This window comes from Raphanus sativus, chromosome 1 (assembly GCF_000801105.2).
Source record: "Raphanus sativus cultivar WK10039 chromosome 1, ASM80110v3, whole genome shotgun sequence".
Lineage (NCBI taxonomy): Eukaryota > Viridiplantae > Streptophyta > Magnoliopsida > Brassicales > Brassicaceae > Raphanus > Raphanus sativus.
The window spans coordinates 11,745,864-11,763,450 of NC_079511.1; the positions used below are offsets into that span (position 1 = coordinate 11,745,864).

A 17,587-nucleotide genomic window follows, 5' to 3' on the forward strand; every position below is an offset into this window, starting at 1 on the left:
TCTTGATTTGAATATAAATATTTAACAAGTATATTTGATAATTTATTAAAAACATTATCAAACTAGATTTATTATTATAGTTATATAGTTGAGTTATGTGTTGAATTGTGATTTATAAATTATAGATTCAATAATATATTATTATTACAGATTATAGAATTACAAATAAAATATTTTTTTAATTTTCAAATTCATTAAAATATATAAACCAAAAATCCAAAATCATTAAAATTACAAGAAAATCTTACTAAAACTGACAACTTAACTAACTTATTGTTTACTAAAAACAGAAAATATTATTTTAATATATAAAATTGGTCAAAATAATATTTTTGGTCAAGTTATTGTTCAAACAAAAATTCGAAAATTGTCCAGTAGGTAATTTCAAAAATCTAATCTACCAAATAAAAATGAAAATAATATCAATTTAACTAAAATAATTCGGAATCTATACATATAAATGAAAATGAAAAATCATCAAAAGATTGATAGATTACTGTCAAATTTGTTTTATAGGCAATGAACGATAAACCTCAAAACAAAAAAATCAAATTGCAAAAGATTAAAACCAATTACAACACATACTTAGTATATCTACACAAACCATCAAACCTCACATCAACAACAATCAAACCCAATCACATCTAATCCCTGAGTTTTTGTTTTCTCTCGTGGTCTTTCTCCTTTTCCACTACACTTAAAACCAGCATCATGTGGAACTTTCTAATGGAGAATCTCAATGGCTAAGTCTCCAAATGAAACCACGCTTTACTTTTTTTCATTGTCCTGATGTTTTATTGAAAGAAGCGTAGTTTATCTTCTCTAATTGTTTTAAATTTGTATCACTGAGCTTGATCACATGTCCCATAAATGTTTTTCGGATTCTCTTGAACTTTTCGACACTGTTTAGCTCAGCTCTGAACCAACAAGATACTTCAACTTAGGTAATGGTATCATGATAACTATACAATTTTTATCATTCATCCAAACTTAAAAATATTTGTTGTTTATTTCTTAAAAATTGAGCTTGTAAACACATAATATTTTTGAAAAAAATGATTTTTTGTGCAAAGATAAACCACAAGTTGTGATACTTTGACTGAAATTGTAAATAATTTTCTCAAGATATCCAAAACGGTGATCACTGATCTCCACGATTTGGTTAAGACCATGTATTTCCTTTCTCATTTCGTTATATTCATCTTATAAAAATGTCTTTAGTATCTTCAAAATCACATATCTATTGTTTATCTTCTCAGTTTTCATTTTATCCCTTTCTTTGATTAGACGTTTAAACAACTTAAAATTATACATAAATAATGAAAACAAAAATCATCAAAAGATCATTAGATAATTAATAAAATTTGCTATAGATAATCAACAATAAACACACACGAACTAAATTGCAAAAGATTAAAAACAAACAAATAACAACACATACTTCATATATCTACACAAACCATCTAACTCAATCGCAACAACAACAAAAAGAATAAAATAAGAACAAGAAATATATCATATATTATATATACAAAATATTTAAACCAATTGCAGAAACACTAAATACCTAGATAAAAATATACAAAATTTACTATCAACCATCAAATTTCATCAAACCTAGTTATAATCATACAATTTCATATACATATGAATGATTTGAAAACTAAAATAAACTAAAAAAGATCTCAAAATCCTAGTAATAATGTTTTGACAAAGATGAAATGACTGTGGAAGAAGGAGAATATAAGAACATGAAAGAGGGTATTGGTCATCATTGATGTGGAAAAGAAATTTTACTGATGAACAATTCCAATTTTCATAGATGAAAAAAAAATCAATAGCAAATAAACCATTGAAAAAGGAAAAACTGGCACACGAAAAATAGAAGAGAAAGGGAAAATGAAACAAAAGTAAATTTCACCAGTAAACTAAAGAACATTAAAAAGATGGTTTGAAAAACTCGATGATATGATAGCTTGATAAAATAAGTAAATAATGAATTTAGACTACATCAGAAATTAAGATATTTTTAACCTTTATATATTTTTTAATCTTTTAAATGTGTAAACAATAAGATTTAAATTTTAAAATTAATTTCTTAATATAATGGACTAGATGGGATTAACAAAAAACTATGTACTAAGGAGATTATAATGGGTAGGATTATATTAAGGCGATTATATTAAGGCGATAATAAATATAGTTATAGTTTTAAGGCGATAATAGATATAGTTTTTTTCTATTTTAATAAAAATACATTATTTTGACGTTTTTATTTGAGTACTATTTTAGATAAAAAAATGTTTTATTACTTTAAATTTTTTGTTTCAATTATTTTTAATTAATTATTCAGTTGTTATGTAAATTTGTTCAGTCAAAAGTCCAACTGGGTAAAAGTTCTTTTCTCTTGTCTGAGTTGTCTCGGTCGGTCGTTTTTTTTTGTTGCGAGTAAAAAGGACAAAAGTGTAAATTGAAAAGGGGGAACGAATCCCCGAATTAGAGAAGTCTCATTGGTCCGTCATCTTCTAGCTGACGACGATTCGAGATCATCAGACCCAGGATAGGATGAATGCACATCATCACCATCGATTTTATTAGCTTCTTCTCCTACGGCTTTGTCATGATTCGTGCTCTCCATCTCAAGCATGTATACATATGCTTCCTTATTTCTTTCGCATTCTTCATCGACCCCTCCTCGCAGCATGTCAAGAAGATACAAATGCGAGAGAAAGTCCGCGAGATGTAAGCAACGTTGTTTTTTTGAATGTCAATGCTTGATCATTTTTGAATTTAGCTCGTTCTGGGATTAGGTAATAAAACATGTGCTTTAATTCAAGCTCATCTTTCCTGGGGTCGGTCTTTTTCTTGGTTCCGTTGTAAGATATTTTTTGTAGCTCAAGGGATTTGTATTTGAACGGGTGAGATGTCAGATCTTTATCGCATTGAATTTGCTTTTCCTTTGTTTCATTAGGAATCACCAACACTATTTGAGAGAGAGTTAGATGGTACTACTAGGCTTTGATGGCGCATTAGTCTGCATTGTGTAATTTGGTTCTCTCTTTTAAACTCTTCTTATATAGTCTTTTATGAGAATTAAGTGAGTGCAGTTCCTAAATGGAATATTAAATTAGAAGAGAGCAAGCGAAGTATTATTGATACTTGGTGGTCATGTTGTTTTACAGGTTCTATCATGCGTATGACAACTACATGACTTACGCATTTCCGGTTAGTCTCAACTACTTTCAACTTATCATTTGTAAGAGTTTTATGAATTCTGAGTTTCTTTACCTTCTGAATTCCAACAGCATGATGAGTTAAAGCCAATTACAAAAAGTTTCACAGACTCCCTCAGTGAGCTTGGCAATCTCAAGGTAACTTACTAGCTCCTATTGAGCGCCTGTAAACTATTTTAAGAAGAATATTTACTAACATCTCTGATTTCCAGCTTGAACACCTGCCGGCAGATTATAATGGATCAGCTGTTACACTTGTTGAATCTTTGTCCAGGTATGTTAGTGAAAGCCTTCCTAAGCGGTTGTTCAATATCAGTTTCACATTATTCTCTTCTGTTCCAGCCTTGCTATATTGGGGAACAGTACAGAATTTGAAAAGAGGGTTCTCTGGCTCTCAGAGAATCTAACATTCGATGTTGATGTACGGGTCAACCTTTTTGAGGTAAAATTTAATTTCGTTATTTGCTCTTTCATAGGACTGTACTTAATAAATGGTTAAAGTTATTTCTTCTTAGAGCTGCATTGATATTAAGTTAAATTCTGTTGAATTTTCCTTCCATAAATGAGGTTCCTCGTATTCTGATGCTTCTAACTTGTGTTATTTTCACTTCTGATCTGTAGTGCAATATAAGACTTCTTGGAGGACTTATCTCTGCTCATCTTCTTGCAATTGATTCAACTAATAGGTTGATCCAGGGCTCCTACAACAATCAGCTTCTTCGTTTAGCCGAAGACCTTGGAAACCGCTTTTTGCCAGCGTTCGAAACACCCACAGGATTACCTTATGCATGGATTAACTTTAAGGTACTGAAACGTAACTTATAGCCTGCACCTAAAATAACTTGAGCTCGTCCTTTTAGTACTTTAGGAAAAAGGTTTTGACCCAAAATAATATGTTTGGGCAGAACGGAGTAATGGAGAATGAGACAACTGAAACAAGCACTTCAGGATGTGGTATGTATCTTGTTTTTTTCTTGTTTCTCTTACACGGCAAACAAACACAGCTATCTTTCTTTGGTGAAATTGGTTGTTCAAATGTGTTCATGGTGTTTATTGATATGCTGTTTTACATGTTAGGTTCTCTCATTCTTGAAATGGGAGCATTGTCACGGCTCACTGGTGACCCTAGATTTGAATCAGTTGCACTTCGTGCGCTTCGTCAGCTATGGAGGATGCGCAGTTCGTTAGATCTGCTTGGGACAACATTAGATGTGGTAACTGGGGAATGGCTAGAGTATTCCTCCGGTATTGGAGCTGGTATGTTGTTCATTTTCAGAAGAGTTCCTGTGGCAATTCTTGTTTCTTCTCCAATAGATGGCTTCAGAATCCTTTCAAAATTACTCATATGTGTGGAATCCTCTGATGTAATTTCATTTCTGGTCATTTAAAGGAGTTGACTCTTTCTATGAATACCTCATGAAGGCTTATATTCTTTTTGGAAAGGAAGATTACTGGCGAATGTTTCGTTCGGCGTATCTGGCATCTCAAAAGTACTTCAGATATGGGCCTTGGTAATATACTAGCCTGAAGAAACGTACTTCACAATCTCACCATTATGACATCAAGACTTTTATTATTCCAAAATTAAAACTGCTAGAGTTAGTAATGAGTTGATTTGCCTGGTTTAGGTACCATGAAGCTAATATGTGGAGTGGGAAACCAACTTATTGGCAGCTCACAAGTCTGCAGGCGTTTTGGCCTGGTCTACAGGTATATATATTTGAATGGATTACTTAAATTCCTTTGGAAGAACAGATGAAAAGAGGATATTCTGGTTGTCATTCTCAAGTTCTTACTACTAGGTTCTTGTTGGGGATGTCGCAGCTGCAAATTCATTGCACCGGGAGTTTTTCCATGCATGGGAGAAGTTTGGTGTTATACCTGAAAGGTATGCAATCAATTGTCCTTTTTTTTGGCTTCCTACTTGGATCTTGAGTTCTCAGTGATTTCAAGTTTGCTGTTTGGGCTATAAAGGATGCTGAAGAATCTTTGTTCAGGTATCTACTGGATCATCAAATGATACATCCTACTGAGAGGTACTATCCACTGCGTCCTGAATTAGCAGAGTCCACGTTCTACCTATACCAAGCTACAAAAGGTTTTTGCATTCTTCTTGTTGTCTCACACTATGCGAACCACCTCATTTGGGGCAACCTCCGTTGACAATAGACCGCTATTTCATCCATTTGTTTTGCTTTTGGAAGATCCATGGTACCTAGATGTTGGTGAAGCAATGGTGAAATCTCTTAATCGGTATACGAAGGTGGCAGGGGGTTTTGCAAGTGTTAGAGATGTGACGACCATGCAACTGGAAGATCACCAGCACAGTTTCTTTCTCGCTGAAACGTGAAATCACACTTCCCTGCACCAATTAATTTCTCACCTACACAATGCCAGTAACTCAGAACATCATATTGGTTGTTATCTCATACTTGTAGGTGCAAGTACTTATATCTCCTCTTCGATGATTCATTTGTGGCGAAAAGAAATTATGTATTCACAACCGAGGGCCATCCTATACATGTTATGAGCTCCTGGCATGAGAAACTACCAGAAAGTTATTTCTCTGGCAACTGGACGGTTTCAAAGGTTTGGCTCTTGTTCTAGTTCTGATCGTTTTTGAAGATATAAGATTTATATGCATAGTTTGCACTGTCTATTTAGTGTGCATTAGCGATTAGCGATGCTGTTTTTTTGTCAGTTGATACAGTCCTTTCTCTGCTTCTGATAAAACTATAAATTTACTGCAGAGTGGAGAATGGGAAAGTGGAGCAAGTGCATTGTCAATGAAAGTCTGTCCATCGATAGCTCCAAACTCTAGATTTACTGAGCAACATAGAGAGAGTGTTTGCCATGTTCCTGACCAGAAAATAGATCATAGGTGTTGGAGCAACAGAGAGTGTGGAGTTGACGCCACTACTTGTAGACAAAGATCCTGCAGCGAAGCTGGATTCTGCGGCTTGTGGTAGGAAACCCCTTATAAGTTATACATACAACTTTTCTGACTTAAAAAACAGAATACCAGAAGTGGGGTTTATGAATAGACACTGTAAAGTAATTCGGAAAGACAAGTTTTGTTGGACAGGAAAATATAGAGTTGTTGTATCACTGTCTAATGTATCATCAGATCTTGACATGCTTTTTATGTCTTTTTCAATTCGCCTACTGATTAACATAGAACTGTCATTTCAATTCGTCTTCTTAATGCATATGTTGGTGACTATATGGTCTCTAGTCAGCATTAGTAACTGCAAAACCATTCAACGATATCAACAAATCTAGAGCAGACCTCAACTTTATAAGCAATCCCATGTAAAAAGGTTCGTAATAGAATATCCACACCTTGCACGAACCAGTTCCAAAGTATGAACAAACATCAAATACTCTCAAGTTGTATAAGTATTTGAAGAAAAACAATGCAATAGCTCAAAATCTTTATTGTTTTTTTTTTCATGTAAACGTTGTATATAGCAGACGCATCCACCTCAATCATTCCTGAGTTAAGCTATTACTGATAACACCTCAGACTCTGACACAGATAGAGAGGTCTAGAATTCTGCAGATGAGGCTGCGTCATCTTTGTGCTTAATCATGCCGGAGTCCACAAGGATTGGAATCTCTGCAGCAAGCCACGGAGCAAGCCCCAAACAAAGTGCATGTGCTATACCAAACCTAGGACTGCATAAAAAAGACAAACAAAAAGAGTTATTAATCAATGGCAAGAAAATGAGTAATGTCTCCTGATCATGTTCGTCACAGAAATGGATATGCATAAACCCAAATCTCTGTTAAATTAAATGTTCACATAAGGACAATAACTTTGATTCCGGACCAGCTTAGTAGAGTGTCACAGCCTAGAATTAACCAACTAATCTAATTAACAACTCAAGACTGCGAGTTCTTGCATAATCCTTGTCAAAATCAATGGGAAACAGATCTAAAGTTGTCTAAAACAGTGCATGCTTCTCTAACAATGTCTATGCAGCCACAAAGCATACCAGTTTTTAGCCCAGAGCGGCTTGAAATGCACAGTCAAGCAAATCTTCCCACCTCGATACATCTACAGAAAACAAAAAAAAAAGAGACAACACCCAATTGAGCAGAGACAAAGCTCCTGTCGAAACCAAAAAAAAGCACAAACCTTTTGAGTTTTGCCGTCAATCTCAGGGAGCTCGAGCTCGGGAGCAGTGGCAGGGTAAGTGACAGGGATATCGAACTGGAGATCGAATTTGTATTTGAGGAGGTTGTGAACATACCAGCACTTGCCAGTCCAGCGAGTGCCTTCGGGATTGGATGCGGAGATGCGGAACCAGTCGTTGTCGTTGGACTTGTTCATCTGTGTGTATGCGATCAGAGACTTGTACTCTTCTTTAAGCCTCTGTTTCCATGCGTCGCCGTCTCTTGGTCCCGCCTTTGTCGTCAGAAGCGGGATTCGCGTTAACGTAGACTTCGTGCTCGGATCCCATCCTTCCATTTTTCTTATCTAATCTCTTGCTCTCAGCCCTCAAAATGTTTTTCTCTAGATCGGTCGGAAACGGAGGATGTTTTGATGTCTTGTCTGAGGAGCATGGGACCAGTAAGAAAATTCGAAATTGTAACCGAAAAAATTGCAATTTGGTTTAGTGTTGGTTAAACCTTAAAATCTAGTATTCGGTTTGGTTTTAGGGATTGCATTGCAAGAATGTGATGCATGTGATTTGCGACTTACTAACGCCAGACGAAACTACAAGCACCTCTCCGGTGGCTATAGAGATGTGTCCTCTTGTCTTGGTCTGATGGAATTGCTATCAGTGGTTTTTGGGGGTGGATCTAACAACTTCAGGATGGCCATCTAAAATTGGCCTCGTTGTTTTCACTTTACCAAGGATTCAACCAAGCCATTAGATATTCAAATTGGTCCCATTTAACGAAGAAATAAAGGTCCATCTAGAAAGAAATAAAAGTCCATCTGGTCCACTAGGATTAGCCATCAACAAGTCTTACTGAACAGTCATGAGTCATGACCACTTTATCCAAAAGAAGTGTGATTTGTAAGAATATACAAAGAATGGTGTGTGAGTGATATAGAAACAGAGTATAGTCATATTGAAATGACCGGTGACATAGGGAACTAAGGAGAATAACCAATTCATACTCATTCTTTTAAAATTATATCATTTATAAGGAATTTTTGCTATGTGTGATTCCTTGTCATTTCTTAAATTTTAAGAAACTATAGAACAAAAACATTCCTTATCAAAATTCATATGGAACAAGAGTAATAAATTTCGTTTTCATTCTTTTTATTTTGTTCATGCACATTTTTTCCTTCTCATTCATATTCCTATTTTAATGTTCACCAGTTAGAGCCAAAGAGAGTGAGAGATATTAAGTAAGAATGAGAGTAAATTCGATTGAGAATAAGAGAGTAAACTTTAATTTTATAGCTAATTCGATTGTTTAATTTATTTTAATAATATAAAACTAAACAAAAAATGATGGAGGAGATATGAATTGTTATCAAATCTTTATTATTAGAAACATTAATTGTCATATATATATATATATATATTAGTCATTATGGTAATTCTGTAGGTTTTATTTAAAGAAAGAAAAGAAAATAGTAATTATATCTAGCGGAACAATCATAAATGTTTCTATCGTAAATATCATATCATATCATATAGTTTAACCAACGAATGTATCTAGCAACATATAAAAATCGAATGTGGACCTACTTATTTTTCAATTGAATATAATTGGTTACCTAATTGAATGACACCTAAACATTAGACTTTTTTTTAATTATTACAAAATTGAGATTATAATTTTTCAAATGTTTCTCTTTTAATATATAGGGGATGTAATGACACAGCTTATGTGAGTTTGTTATTTGTGCCAACCCATGTGAGGTGGTTACTAATTTGTTTAATGAATTCCTTTTCATATAATTGGTTGCTCCACTTTTGTGTTATATTTCCCAACTTTTAACCAACTTTAAGCGTGTAAAATTCGTATGTAGTAGTTGCTTTTCGAGAACACACAATATAAATCTAATCACGCGTATCTAAATTTTCTTTTAACAGCCTACATTTTAAAGTTTCAAGAAAAAACAAGGAGTAAAAAAAAAAAAAAAAAACTGGTCCAAGCTATGACAAAAGGTTTGCAATGTTTCAAAAGTTATAGCTTCCCGTGAGCTTTCTAATTCTTTTTACATACTTATAAAGTTTCTAAAGAGAAAATAGAAATAGAGAAACAATTGTTTCGAAACGGTTCAAGCTATGATACGTTGTCATACAAAGAAAAACTAACTAAAGGTTTGCTTGCAATGTGTCAAAAGTTCTCTTGCTGTTTGCATTTCAAGGAAGTTTAAACTCGACAAACTCGCGAATTATACCTATTCCTTTCGCAACTCTGATAAACCCTTTGTCTCCCCACCTCTTACCATAAGAGTCTTGAAACTCCCAGAAAGCATTACCATACCTATCGATACCGTGTCCCACAAGCAACATTGTGTGAAACCCATGTTGATTGTCATTCTCACCTGGGTTATAGATAGACTACAAATTAAAAAGAAAAAAAAAACTTGAGTTCATTAGCAGCAGTCAAAACAGGAAAAGGAAAAAGAGAAAGACAAATATACAATAACTTGTTACCTTTCCTCTAATACGATTGTAAGAATCATGCACATAGATGGATGCGGCCACATGAGACTTCTTCAAAGCGTTTTCCAGCATTTTTTTCAAATTGGAGAAAGGATGGGGAATCTTTGGAATCATGAACAGTCATTCCAGCTATTTTATACCTTGGAACACCGCCTGAGAGGACAACAAAAAATAAAGAAGTGTTAAAAAAATAGTAAATCAACAGGAATAAGAAAGTGACAATTTAAGTTTTTCTTACATCAAAATATCGAATGTGGTGGAATTTGTAGTCCAAAGGAGACAAACTCTCGCTAGCTGTACCATTTTCTTTTAAGGCCTTTGCAGCATGTACCAATTTATTGATTTCAAAATTGTCCTCCTTCAGAAGATGCTTGTGCACAAACAGTACAAGTTCCTGGATTGATAGAGAATCATCAAAAGGAAGCTTTCCATCTATCTTGAGTTCAGCCGATAGTTGTCTTATGAGGCCAATGGTCCAGCACATGCCTGTCATTTTCAAAAACAGCAGCATCAAAATCAACCATCAGATCGAGCTCTATTTAAACAAGGACAATAAGATATCAAGAGAAAACCGCAAACACAAGGGAAAGAGCATAAACAAGATTTCGAAAAATTTGTTTAAACAGTGTCAAATATAAAATTAGTCAAATAAGAGAGAAGATACAAAAATTGTAATCAAATATGTATGATTTATAATCATTAATTATCCTATATATGTTAATTATATTAAGTAATTTCATAGATTTTATTTAAGGAAAGAATTTAAGACTACTAATCAATGTGATACTTAAAAAGTATAATATATATTTACTTGTATTGAATGTATCTAGCGAGATATAAAAATCGAATTGGACCATCTTGTTTTTCAATTGTAAAGCTGACACATATAACTAATTGACTATCTAATTGATAGCCACATAAGCATAAATCTTTTTAGTTATTACAAAATTAAGGTTACATCTTTCCAAATGTTCCTATATTATATATAGGAGATGTATATGTGTATCTTATGTAACCGAATGATCAAAATTGTGAAATAAAATTGGAAAAGAATTCATTTCACCTGTTATTCAATTTCAGCTAGATTTCAACATAAATATTCTTCATAGATTTTAACGTACTTTTTGATAGAAAACAAGAGGAATCAACACAATTGGAGATTAAATATTCGGTATGACTCCTCTTAAAAATTGAAATCTGGGATTTTGATTGAAAATTTGGGAATTGAAAATCTGGGATTTTATCCACGATCTCAATGTTCCTGAGTGTGATTGAGATAAGTTTGCTTGTAAAAATTTGACGTTTTTTTAATTTAAAAGTGTTTCAAACTTTCACGATAGTTTTCCAGAAAATCCAATAATAGAAAATTTGATTTTTTTTAGCTTGGTTACGCATGATAGCAACACAATTGGAGATTAAATATCTGTCTTGTAACACTTCCTAAGCTCAAGCATCCTATTGGGTCAGAGCCAAAGCCAGATATGTACATGCACTTATTTCATATATAAGTTATTGCTACTCCATAGGGCTTATAGCTATGTTCTTTACATCCCTATGGGTATTATTATGTTTGTGGTTTCAGAAAAAGAGAATACATGGTATAGTATCATTGTTCCATGACTTATGTTAAACTTTACTCACGGCATCATGCAAGGATAACATGATTGATTTTTAATATATGCAGTTCTAAACTTTTCGTAGTAATTTCCTAGTATTATGAGAAAGTCATCGTTTTGAACTAAGTTAATGTATAATTTACATTTGAGCTTGTTTTGTTATAGTCCTTGGCTTACTAAGAATAATAAATCTCTTTGCCTTCTCACTACTCATTAAGAAGAATACCCAGAATTGATGTGATTAAACACATGCTTGTAACCAAATTCAAGTCTTCTTTAGATGTGTTTTGCTTGTAACCAAATTCAAGTCTTCTTTAGATGTGTTTTGCATTTTTATTGCATCATTAGATTCATTACCCAGAATTGTTGTATCACTGTGGAATGTATCATCAGATCTTGACATGGTTTTTTATGTCTTCTTCTTTTACTATGGGAATATCAACCTTAAAAACTGATTAACATAGAACTGTCATTTCAATTCGCCTTCTTAATGCATATGTTGGTGACTATATGGTTTCTATATGCTTCTACAACTTGGAGCTTGTTTCAAGTCAGCACGAACCAGTTCCAAAGTATGAAAAACATCAAATACTCTCAAGTTGTACAAGTATATGAAGAAAAACAATGCAATAGCTTAAAATCTTTATTGGGGTGGTTTTTTTCATGTAAACGTTGTATATGGCAGACACATCCACCTCAGTCATTTCTGAGTTAAGCTATTACTGATAACACCTCAGACTCTGACACGGATAGAGAGGTCTAAGATTCTGCAGATGAGGCTGCGTCATCTTTGTGCTTAATCATGCCGGAGTCCACAAGGATTGGAATCTCTGCAGCAAGCCACGGAGCAAGCCCCAAACAAAGTGCATGTGCTATACCAAACCTAGGACTGCATAAAAAAGACAAACAAAAAGAGTTATTAATCAATGGCAAGAAAATGAGTAATGTCTCGTGATCATGTTCGTCACAGAAATGGATATGCATAAACCCCAATCTCTGTTAAATTAAATGTTCACATGAGGACAATAACTTTGATTCCGGACCAGCTTAGTAGAGTGTCACAGCCTAGAATTAACCAACTAATCTAATTAACAACTCAAGACTGCGAGTTCTTGCATAATCCTTGTCAAAATCAATGGGAAACAGATCTAAAGTTGTCTAAAACAGTGCATGCTTCTCTAACAATGTCTATGCAGCCACAAAGCATACCAGTTTTTAGCCCAGAGCGGCTTGAAATGCACAGTCAAGCAAATCTTCCCACCTCGATACATCTACAGAAAACAAAAAAAAAAGACAAAACCCAATTGAGCAGAGACAAAACTCCTGTCGTAACCATACAAAAGCACAAACCTTTTGAGTTTTGCCGTCAATCTCAGGGAGCTCGAGCTCGGGAGCAGTGGCAGGGTAAGTGACAGGGATATCGAACTGGAGATCGAATTCGTATTTGAGGAGGTTGTGAACATACCAGCACTTGCCAGTCCAGCGAGTGCCTTCCGGATTGGATGCGGAGATGCGGAACCAGTCATTGTCGTTGGACTTGTTCATCTGTGTGTAGGCGATCAGAGACTTGTACTCTTCTTTAAGCCTCTGTTTCCATGCGTCGCCGTCTCTTGGTCCGGCCTTTGTCGTCAGTAGAGGGATTCGCGTTAACGTAGACTTTGTGCTCGGATCCCATCCTTCCATTTTTCTTATCTTTCTCTTTGCTCTCTCACAGACCTAAAATTGTATTTGTTTTGATCGGTCGGAACCAGTTCCAGGGGATGTTTTGATTCTGATATGTCCTGTCCGATGCAAAAGAAAAAAAAATCAAACCGTCTATGCGATTTGGTTTCGTATTGGTTAAACCTTTAAATTTGGTATTTGGTCTGTTTTGGTTCAATTAAATTTCTGATATGCATATGTACAGAGTGTTTTACATGGAGATTTACACAATGGGTAAAGGAAATGAGGAATTAGACTTAGTGATAGGAAAATGTGTAATGAGGCACATTGCACTTGGATTGACGAGAACAAACCTGTCACTATTATTAGCAGAGACACTCGAGATGTTTTGTTAAATTTCACTTTAACATTTCTCACACCATGTTTGAATTGAATGGATACTTATTTAAATATTATGGCTTTGATGTAGGTGAAAGAAATTGGAAGATGGAACCAGAATCGTTGAGATAATTGATGATTTCAAGTTTATTTCAATACATTATACTTGATGATTTCAAGTTTTATGAGATCAAACAGAGATAATCAGAGATAAGAAGATCAAATCACACCGATAGACAATCATTTTCTCAACTTCATGCACATCAGTTTAACATAATTGTTGACAAGTTTAAATAACAATCAGCACAATACAAGTAAGAAGATGCTTTTAGCTTCCCTTTAACGAGTCAATCAACAATCAAATAACCAAAACTCAAAAAGGCAATTAAAAACCATAATACATCAAAAGTCATAAGATTTGACAAGAACACATCCAAAGCTAACATCTTGAATCCCAACGCTTTCATTACTAAGCAGAATATGTCAAAACCAGAGCAAAGTACCAAAATGAAAGCAGAGCCGAAAACATCAATGAAAACTATATCAACCCTGAGTATCTAGACGAAGTCAATTAGAAATCAAATCGAATCCAACCTGCTGCTGTAAGTTTTACGATCACCGGGAAGTTGCAAAGATACTCAAAGCTTGTATCTTTCTTCTACTGAGGAAATGACCCAATGCTTCATGAGCCTAAAGGTTTGCACTTTCCAATCTATGGAAACCCTAAACCCTGAGAGATGAAGGCGATAAGAGAGTCGACGGTTGCAGATTCACCGCGTTTTATCTCCGGCGTTGTCGAGAAAAGAGAAGAAGGTGACAGTAAAGTCAAGAGGCGGAGATTACTTTTTGGTTAGATGTATGATTAATTGAAGGGTATTAGAGTCTTTTGAACAGATAATGAATGATATTATTGTGACTTTTAGCTTCTAGTGTTACTTTTGAGACACAAACTAAAAAAAAATATTATGGAGAATTGTTCTTTAGATATATTAGTGCTATTTTTGTAGAAAACAAAATTTGACATGTCAAATCATTTGTCATCATCGATTTTATTAAGACTAAGTTACAAAATTTACTTGCCTATTTTTAAGCGATTCTTAATCCGAACTACTTCATTTATTGTACTTTTAATTAACTCGACAATATTTATTATAAAGTATTAACCATAACGTACCTATTTTAAAATGTTTTGCTATAACTTCCATTTTCACTATCCCTGACTAATTTATTAATTGTATTTACTATAATAACGTGACAAACATTCAAACCAGTTAATAAAAGATTATTTGTTCAAAGAATCAGGCTTGGACATCCAAGTATACATTCAAGTACGAATTTCTATTTTTGATAGATTTTTTTTTTGTTTTAAAATTAAATTCAATTTGGATATTACAAATTTATGGACGTGGTTCAAGTCAGATTCTTCTGGAATGAATAGGAACCTATATTATGTTTAAAATTTCATTAAACAATTTATAAAAGAAAAATCAAAACTCGCGCGATAGTGCGGATCAAACTCTAGTTGTCTAGTTATTACGTAAAACAATTTTTGAAAATTCATTTTATCGACATTATTTAAAGTATATGTATTACTCATATATGTTAAATTATCTTATTAGAACCTCATAGTAAATGTATAATATTTCATACTATTGAATATTTGTTACGAATTTTTTGTATAGACAAATCTTTTTTTTTGTTTTGTTTTTATGGTTGGTTTGGCCTTGGAATTTGTTTTTGGTAACTTAAGATTCTATCATTATTGGTAACAAACTCAATGTTATGGTTGTTTTGTGTTTATGTTTTGGTTTGGCACTGATAATCCCATACTATTAATTTTTGACAATCCAAAATGAAATATATGTATTTTAACAGTTTTGCATTAAAACATTGAGTATGTAATTAATCAATAATGATAGAACCTTAAATTTTTATTTTAAACAGAAATGAGGATTCAAAATGCAGCATGAAACATAAATTAATCAACACAATCACATCAGAGCTTAGACAAGCGCATGGCTGCTCGGAAGTCCTTAGCTTCTTTCTTTTCTAGCTTAATCCGCTGGGAAGCCAGTTCATTAAAACAACAATTGCCTCGTTAACCTTCTCTTCGAGGGCTTCTGATGATTCTATGCACCGAAAGATTTGGGTTCGGGGTAGTTCAAGAAGCATTCCTGTGATTTTTGGTGCAAAAGATGGCTCAAGTAATTTTACCAAAGGGTAGAGCGACTCACCAATCAACTACAAAAAGAAAAATCAAAGTAAGAAAAAAGAAAAGACACGCAAACTTGTTTTCAAAAATAAATAAAATGAAAATCATTTTTTTTTACAGTTCGTTGTTCACTAGGAGTTAGGTTTTCAAGTGCTTCAGCCAAAGCAGCTACATGTAATCTTCTAAAATCAGCAAGGCGTAAGGGATCATCAATATTGTAAACAGGAAAAAGAGGAGGCATGTTTAAGCAGTGGAGATTGTAGAATATTCAGAAGACCAAAATGTGATTTAGGGTTACCGACCAAGGGCTTCGTCTGATATATAGTAAAAACAGTTTGCCTATTTGAGTAACTAAGAACAAATTTTTCATAATTGGAATTGAATATATATTTTGGACCGTGTAGAAAACACGCGCTAAAAAAATGACGAGTAACATTTTCTACCACATATCTTTTGTTGAATATGACTTAGTTTGAATCATATAATTTACTAAATAGTTAATAAATATTGTATTTTGGTATATAATTATATTCAAGACTTTAAAATATCTAATGATATTTCTATAAGATTTACTCAAATTTGATAAAATTAAACGATAAACTGTTTTATTCTTCAAGTTTGTGTATGATACTGTATAAAACAACAAATTTTCGAGATATAAAATACAATAAAAATTAAATGGGATATAACTTTTTGTGAGAAAAGGAGAAAAAATAAAACATACCACATTTGATTGTAATGGAGACAATGGTATAGAAACAAAAATATTTGCGTACCTTTGTAAGTGTGATTCTCGTTGAATAAATGAACTTTGTGTTAGAGTCACTACAAGTAAAATAGGTTTTTGCTATCTGAATGGAACCGGAGATCGGACTAGGTTAAAATAAATCTGAACCGAACCGGAGATTGAACAAGGTTAAACAGTAAACCCAAAACATATATAGGTTGGATGGATAAAAACTGGGTATGTTTGTACTTTACTATAGCAAAAAAAATTGTTAATTGTTTTTGGCTTTTAAATCATAACAACTATTAAAAATAAAAATTATATTTTTATTTTATTCAATTTTTAAATTTCATAACTTACAATGATTAATATTAAAGATTCAAAATAGTGATTTTATATTTAAATTAAGATATTAATTTTATATTTAAAGCAAAGATATTAATTTTATATTAAATTTACATTTGATTTCTACTTTAAAGAAAACCCTTAGTTATTTATAAATTAAATCATCAAAATAAATTTAATTATGTTTGAAAAATTTACCAAAAATAGTTAACAAATCATTTAGATGTAATTCTATTTTATTCTATGATTGAACTTATTTAAACTTTGTTTGAACTCGAGTGAACCATGTCTAACCATATTAACCTATAATCCAGAACTTTCCTTGTTCAGTCACCAATTCGGTTTTATAAACATTGATTTTTCCTTGATTGTACGAGTTAAACCAGACCTAGTTATTTGTGATCAACCGGAAGAGGATATATTAACTGTTGAAGTCCAAATAGTGAGACCAATGTTACGACTAACACAAAAAGCCCAAGTCTAGTCGGTTTGGTAGATGGATGACCATAACCTTTTGGTCTCTTCGGCATATAAGCTGTAAGTTTCACAATCGTCATGAGTTTTGATTCCTGTTTTGACCACTTCACCTTTCTCACACGTCCCATATGGAATGTTCTCCTGCGTGCACACACACATACATATCATTTAAAATGATCTTCTTATTTTTGATTTATTAAAAATATCTTTTATATCATGCTAAAATCAACATAGTGATATAAAATTATGTTTTTTACATATAAAAAATTTGTAAATACAAGTTTTATATTTGA

The 17,587-nt window shown here is 33.2% G+C and overlaps 3 protein-coding genes across 4 annotated transcripts; 1 reads left to right on the forward strand and 2 right to left on the reverse strand.

Moving 5' to 3' along the window:
- The first annotated feature begins 2,496 nt into the window (after positions 1-2,496).
- LOC108859085 (alpha-mannosidase I MNS5) lies at positions 2,497-6,413 on the forward strand. Of its 2 annotated transcripts, none has more exons than XM_018632935.2 (15): positions 2,497-2,742; positions 3,183-3,225; positions 3,306-3,371; positions 3,446-3,507; positions 3,576-3,675; positions 3,855-4,037; positions 4,139-4,187; positions 4,311-4,490; positions 4,624-4,744; positions 4,862-4,943; positions 5,036-5,121; positions 5,231-5,331; positions 5,438-5,579; positions 5,672-5,822; positions 5,984-6,413. In XM_018632935.2, the coding sequence occupies exons 1-15, from the start codon at positions 2,570-2,572 to the stop codon at positions 6,200-6,202; spliced, it is 1,758 nt and encodes a 585-aa protein (XP_018488437.2). In that variant the 5' UTR covers positions 2,497-2,569; the 3' UTR covers positions 6,203-6,413. The 2 variants fall into 2 exon arrangements, with proteins under 2 accessions (XP_018488437.2, XP_056860354.1); XM_057004374.1 differs by having other exon boundaries at positions 4,681-4,744.
- Positions 6,414-6,512: 99 nt separating this feature from the next.
- Positions 6,513-7,817, reverse strand: LOC108845398 (ubiquitin-fold modifier-conjugating enzyme 1-like). Its single transcript, XM_018618617.2, has 3 exons — positions 7,375-7,817; positions 7,232-7,293; positions 6,513-6,911 (listed from the first exon to the last, which is right to left on the reverse strand). The coding sequence occupies exons 1-3, from the start codon at positions 7,705-7,707 to the stop codon at positions 6,782-6,784; spliced, it is 525 nt and encodes a 174-aa protein (XP_018474119.1). The 5' UTR covers positions 7,708-7,817; the 3' UTR covers positions 6,513-6,781.
- A 4,241-nt stretch (positions 7,818-12,058) lies between these two features.
- LOC108858973 (ubiquitin-fold modifier-conjugating enzyme 1-like) lies at positions 12,059-14,350 on the reverse strand. The gene is made up of 4 exons (XM_018632817.2): positions 14,128-14,350; positions 12,844-13,274; positions 12,703-12,764; positions 12,059-12,382 (listed from the first exon to the last, which is right to left on the reverse strand). The coding sequence occupies exons 2-4, from the start codon at positions 13,174-13,176 to the stop codon at positions 12,253-12,255; spliced, it is 525 nt and encodes a 174-aa protein (XP_018488319.1). The 5' UTR covers positions 13,177-13,274; positions 14,128-14,350; the 3' UTR covers positions 12,059-12,252.
- Positions 14,351-17,587: the final 3,237 nt, after the last annotated feature.

What these genes read in the sequence shown, in the direction of transcription:
- LOC108845398 (XM_018618617.2), bottom strand. Translation starts at nt 7,707, where the DNA reads ATGGAAGGATGGGATCCGAGCACGAAGTCTACGTTAACGCGAATCCCG. An exon ending in TTGACGGCAAAACTCAAAAG is followed by an intron (nt 7,294 to 7,374) that starts GTTTGTGCTTTT and finishes TGTTTTCTGTAG; the next exon opens with ATGTATCGAGGTGGGAAGAT. An exon ending in CCGCTCTGGGCTAAAAACTG is followed by an intron (nt 6,912 to 7,231) that starts GTATGCTTTGTG and finishes TTTTTTATGCAG; the next exon opens with TCCTAGGTTTGGTATAGCAC.
- LOC108859085 (XM_018632935.2), top strand. Translation starts at nt 2,570, where the DNA reads ATGCACATCATCACCATCGATTTTATTAGCTTCTTCTCCTACGGCTTT. An exon ending in TACGGGTCAACCTTTTTGAG is followed by an intron (nt 3,676 to 3,854) that starts GTAAAATTTAAT and finishes TCTGATCTGTAG; the next exon opens with TGCAATATAAGACTTCTTGG. An exon ending in TACTTCAGATATGGGCCTTG is followed by an intron (nt 4,745 to 4,861) that starts GTAATATACTAG and finishes TGCCTGGTTTAG; the next exon opens with GTACCATGAAGCTAATATGT.
- LOC108858973 (XM_018632817.2), bottom strand. Translation starts at nt 13,176, where the DNA reads ATGGAAGGATGGGATCCGAGCACAAAGTCTACGTTAACGCGAATCCCT. An exon ending in TTGACGGCAAAACTCAAAAG is followed by an intron (nt 12,765 to 12,843) that starts GTTTGTGCTTTT and finishes TGTTTTCTGTAG; the next exon opens with ATGTATCGAGGTGGGAAGAT. An exon ending in CCGCTCTGGGCTAAAAACTG is followed by an intron (nt 12,383 to 12,702) that starts GTATGCTTTGTG and finishes TTTTTTATGCAG; the next exon opens with TCCTAGGTTTGGTATAGCAC.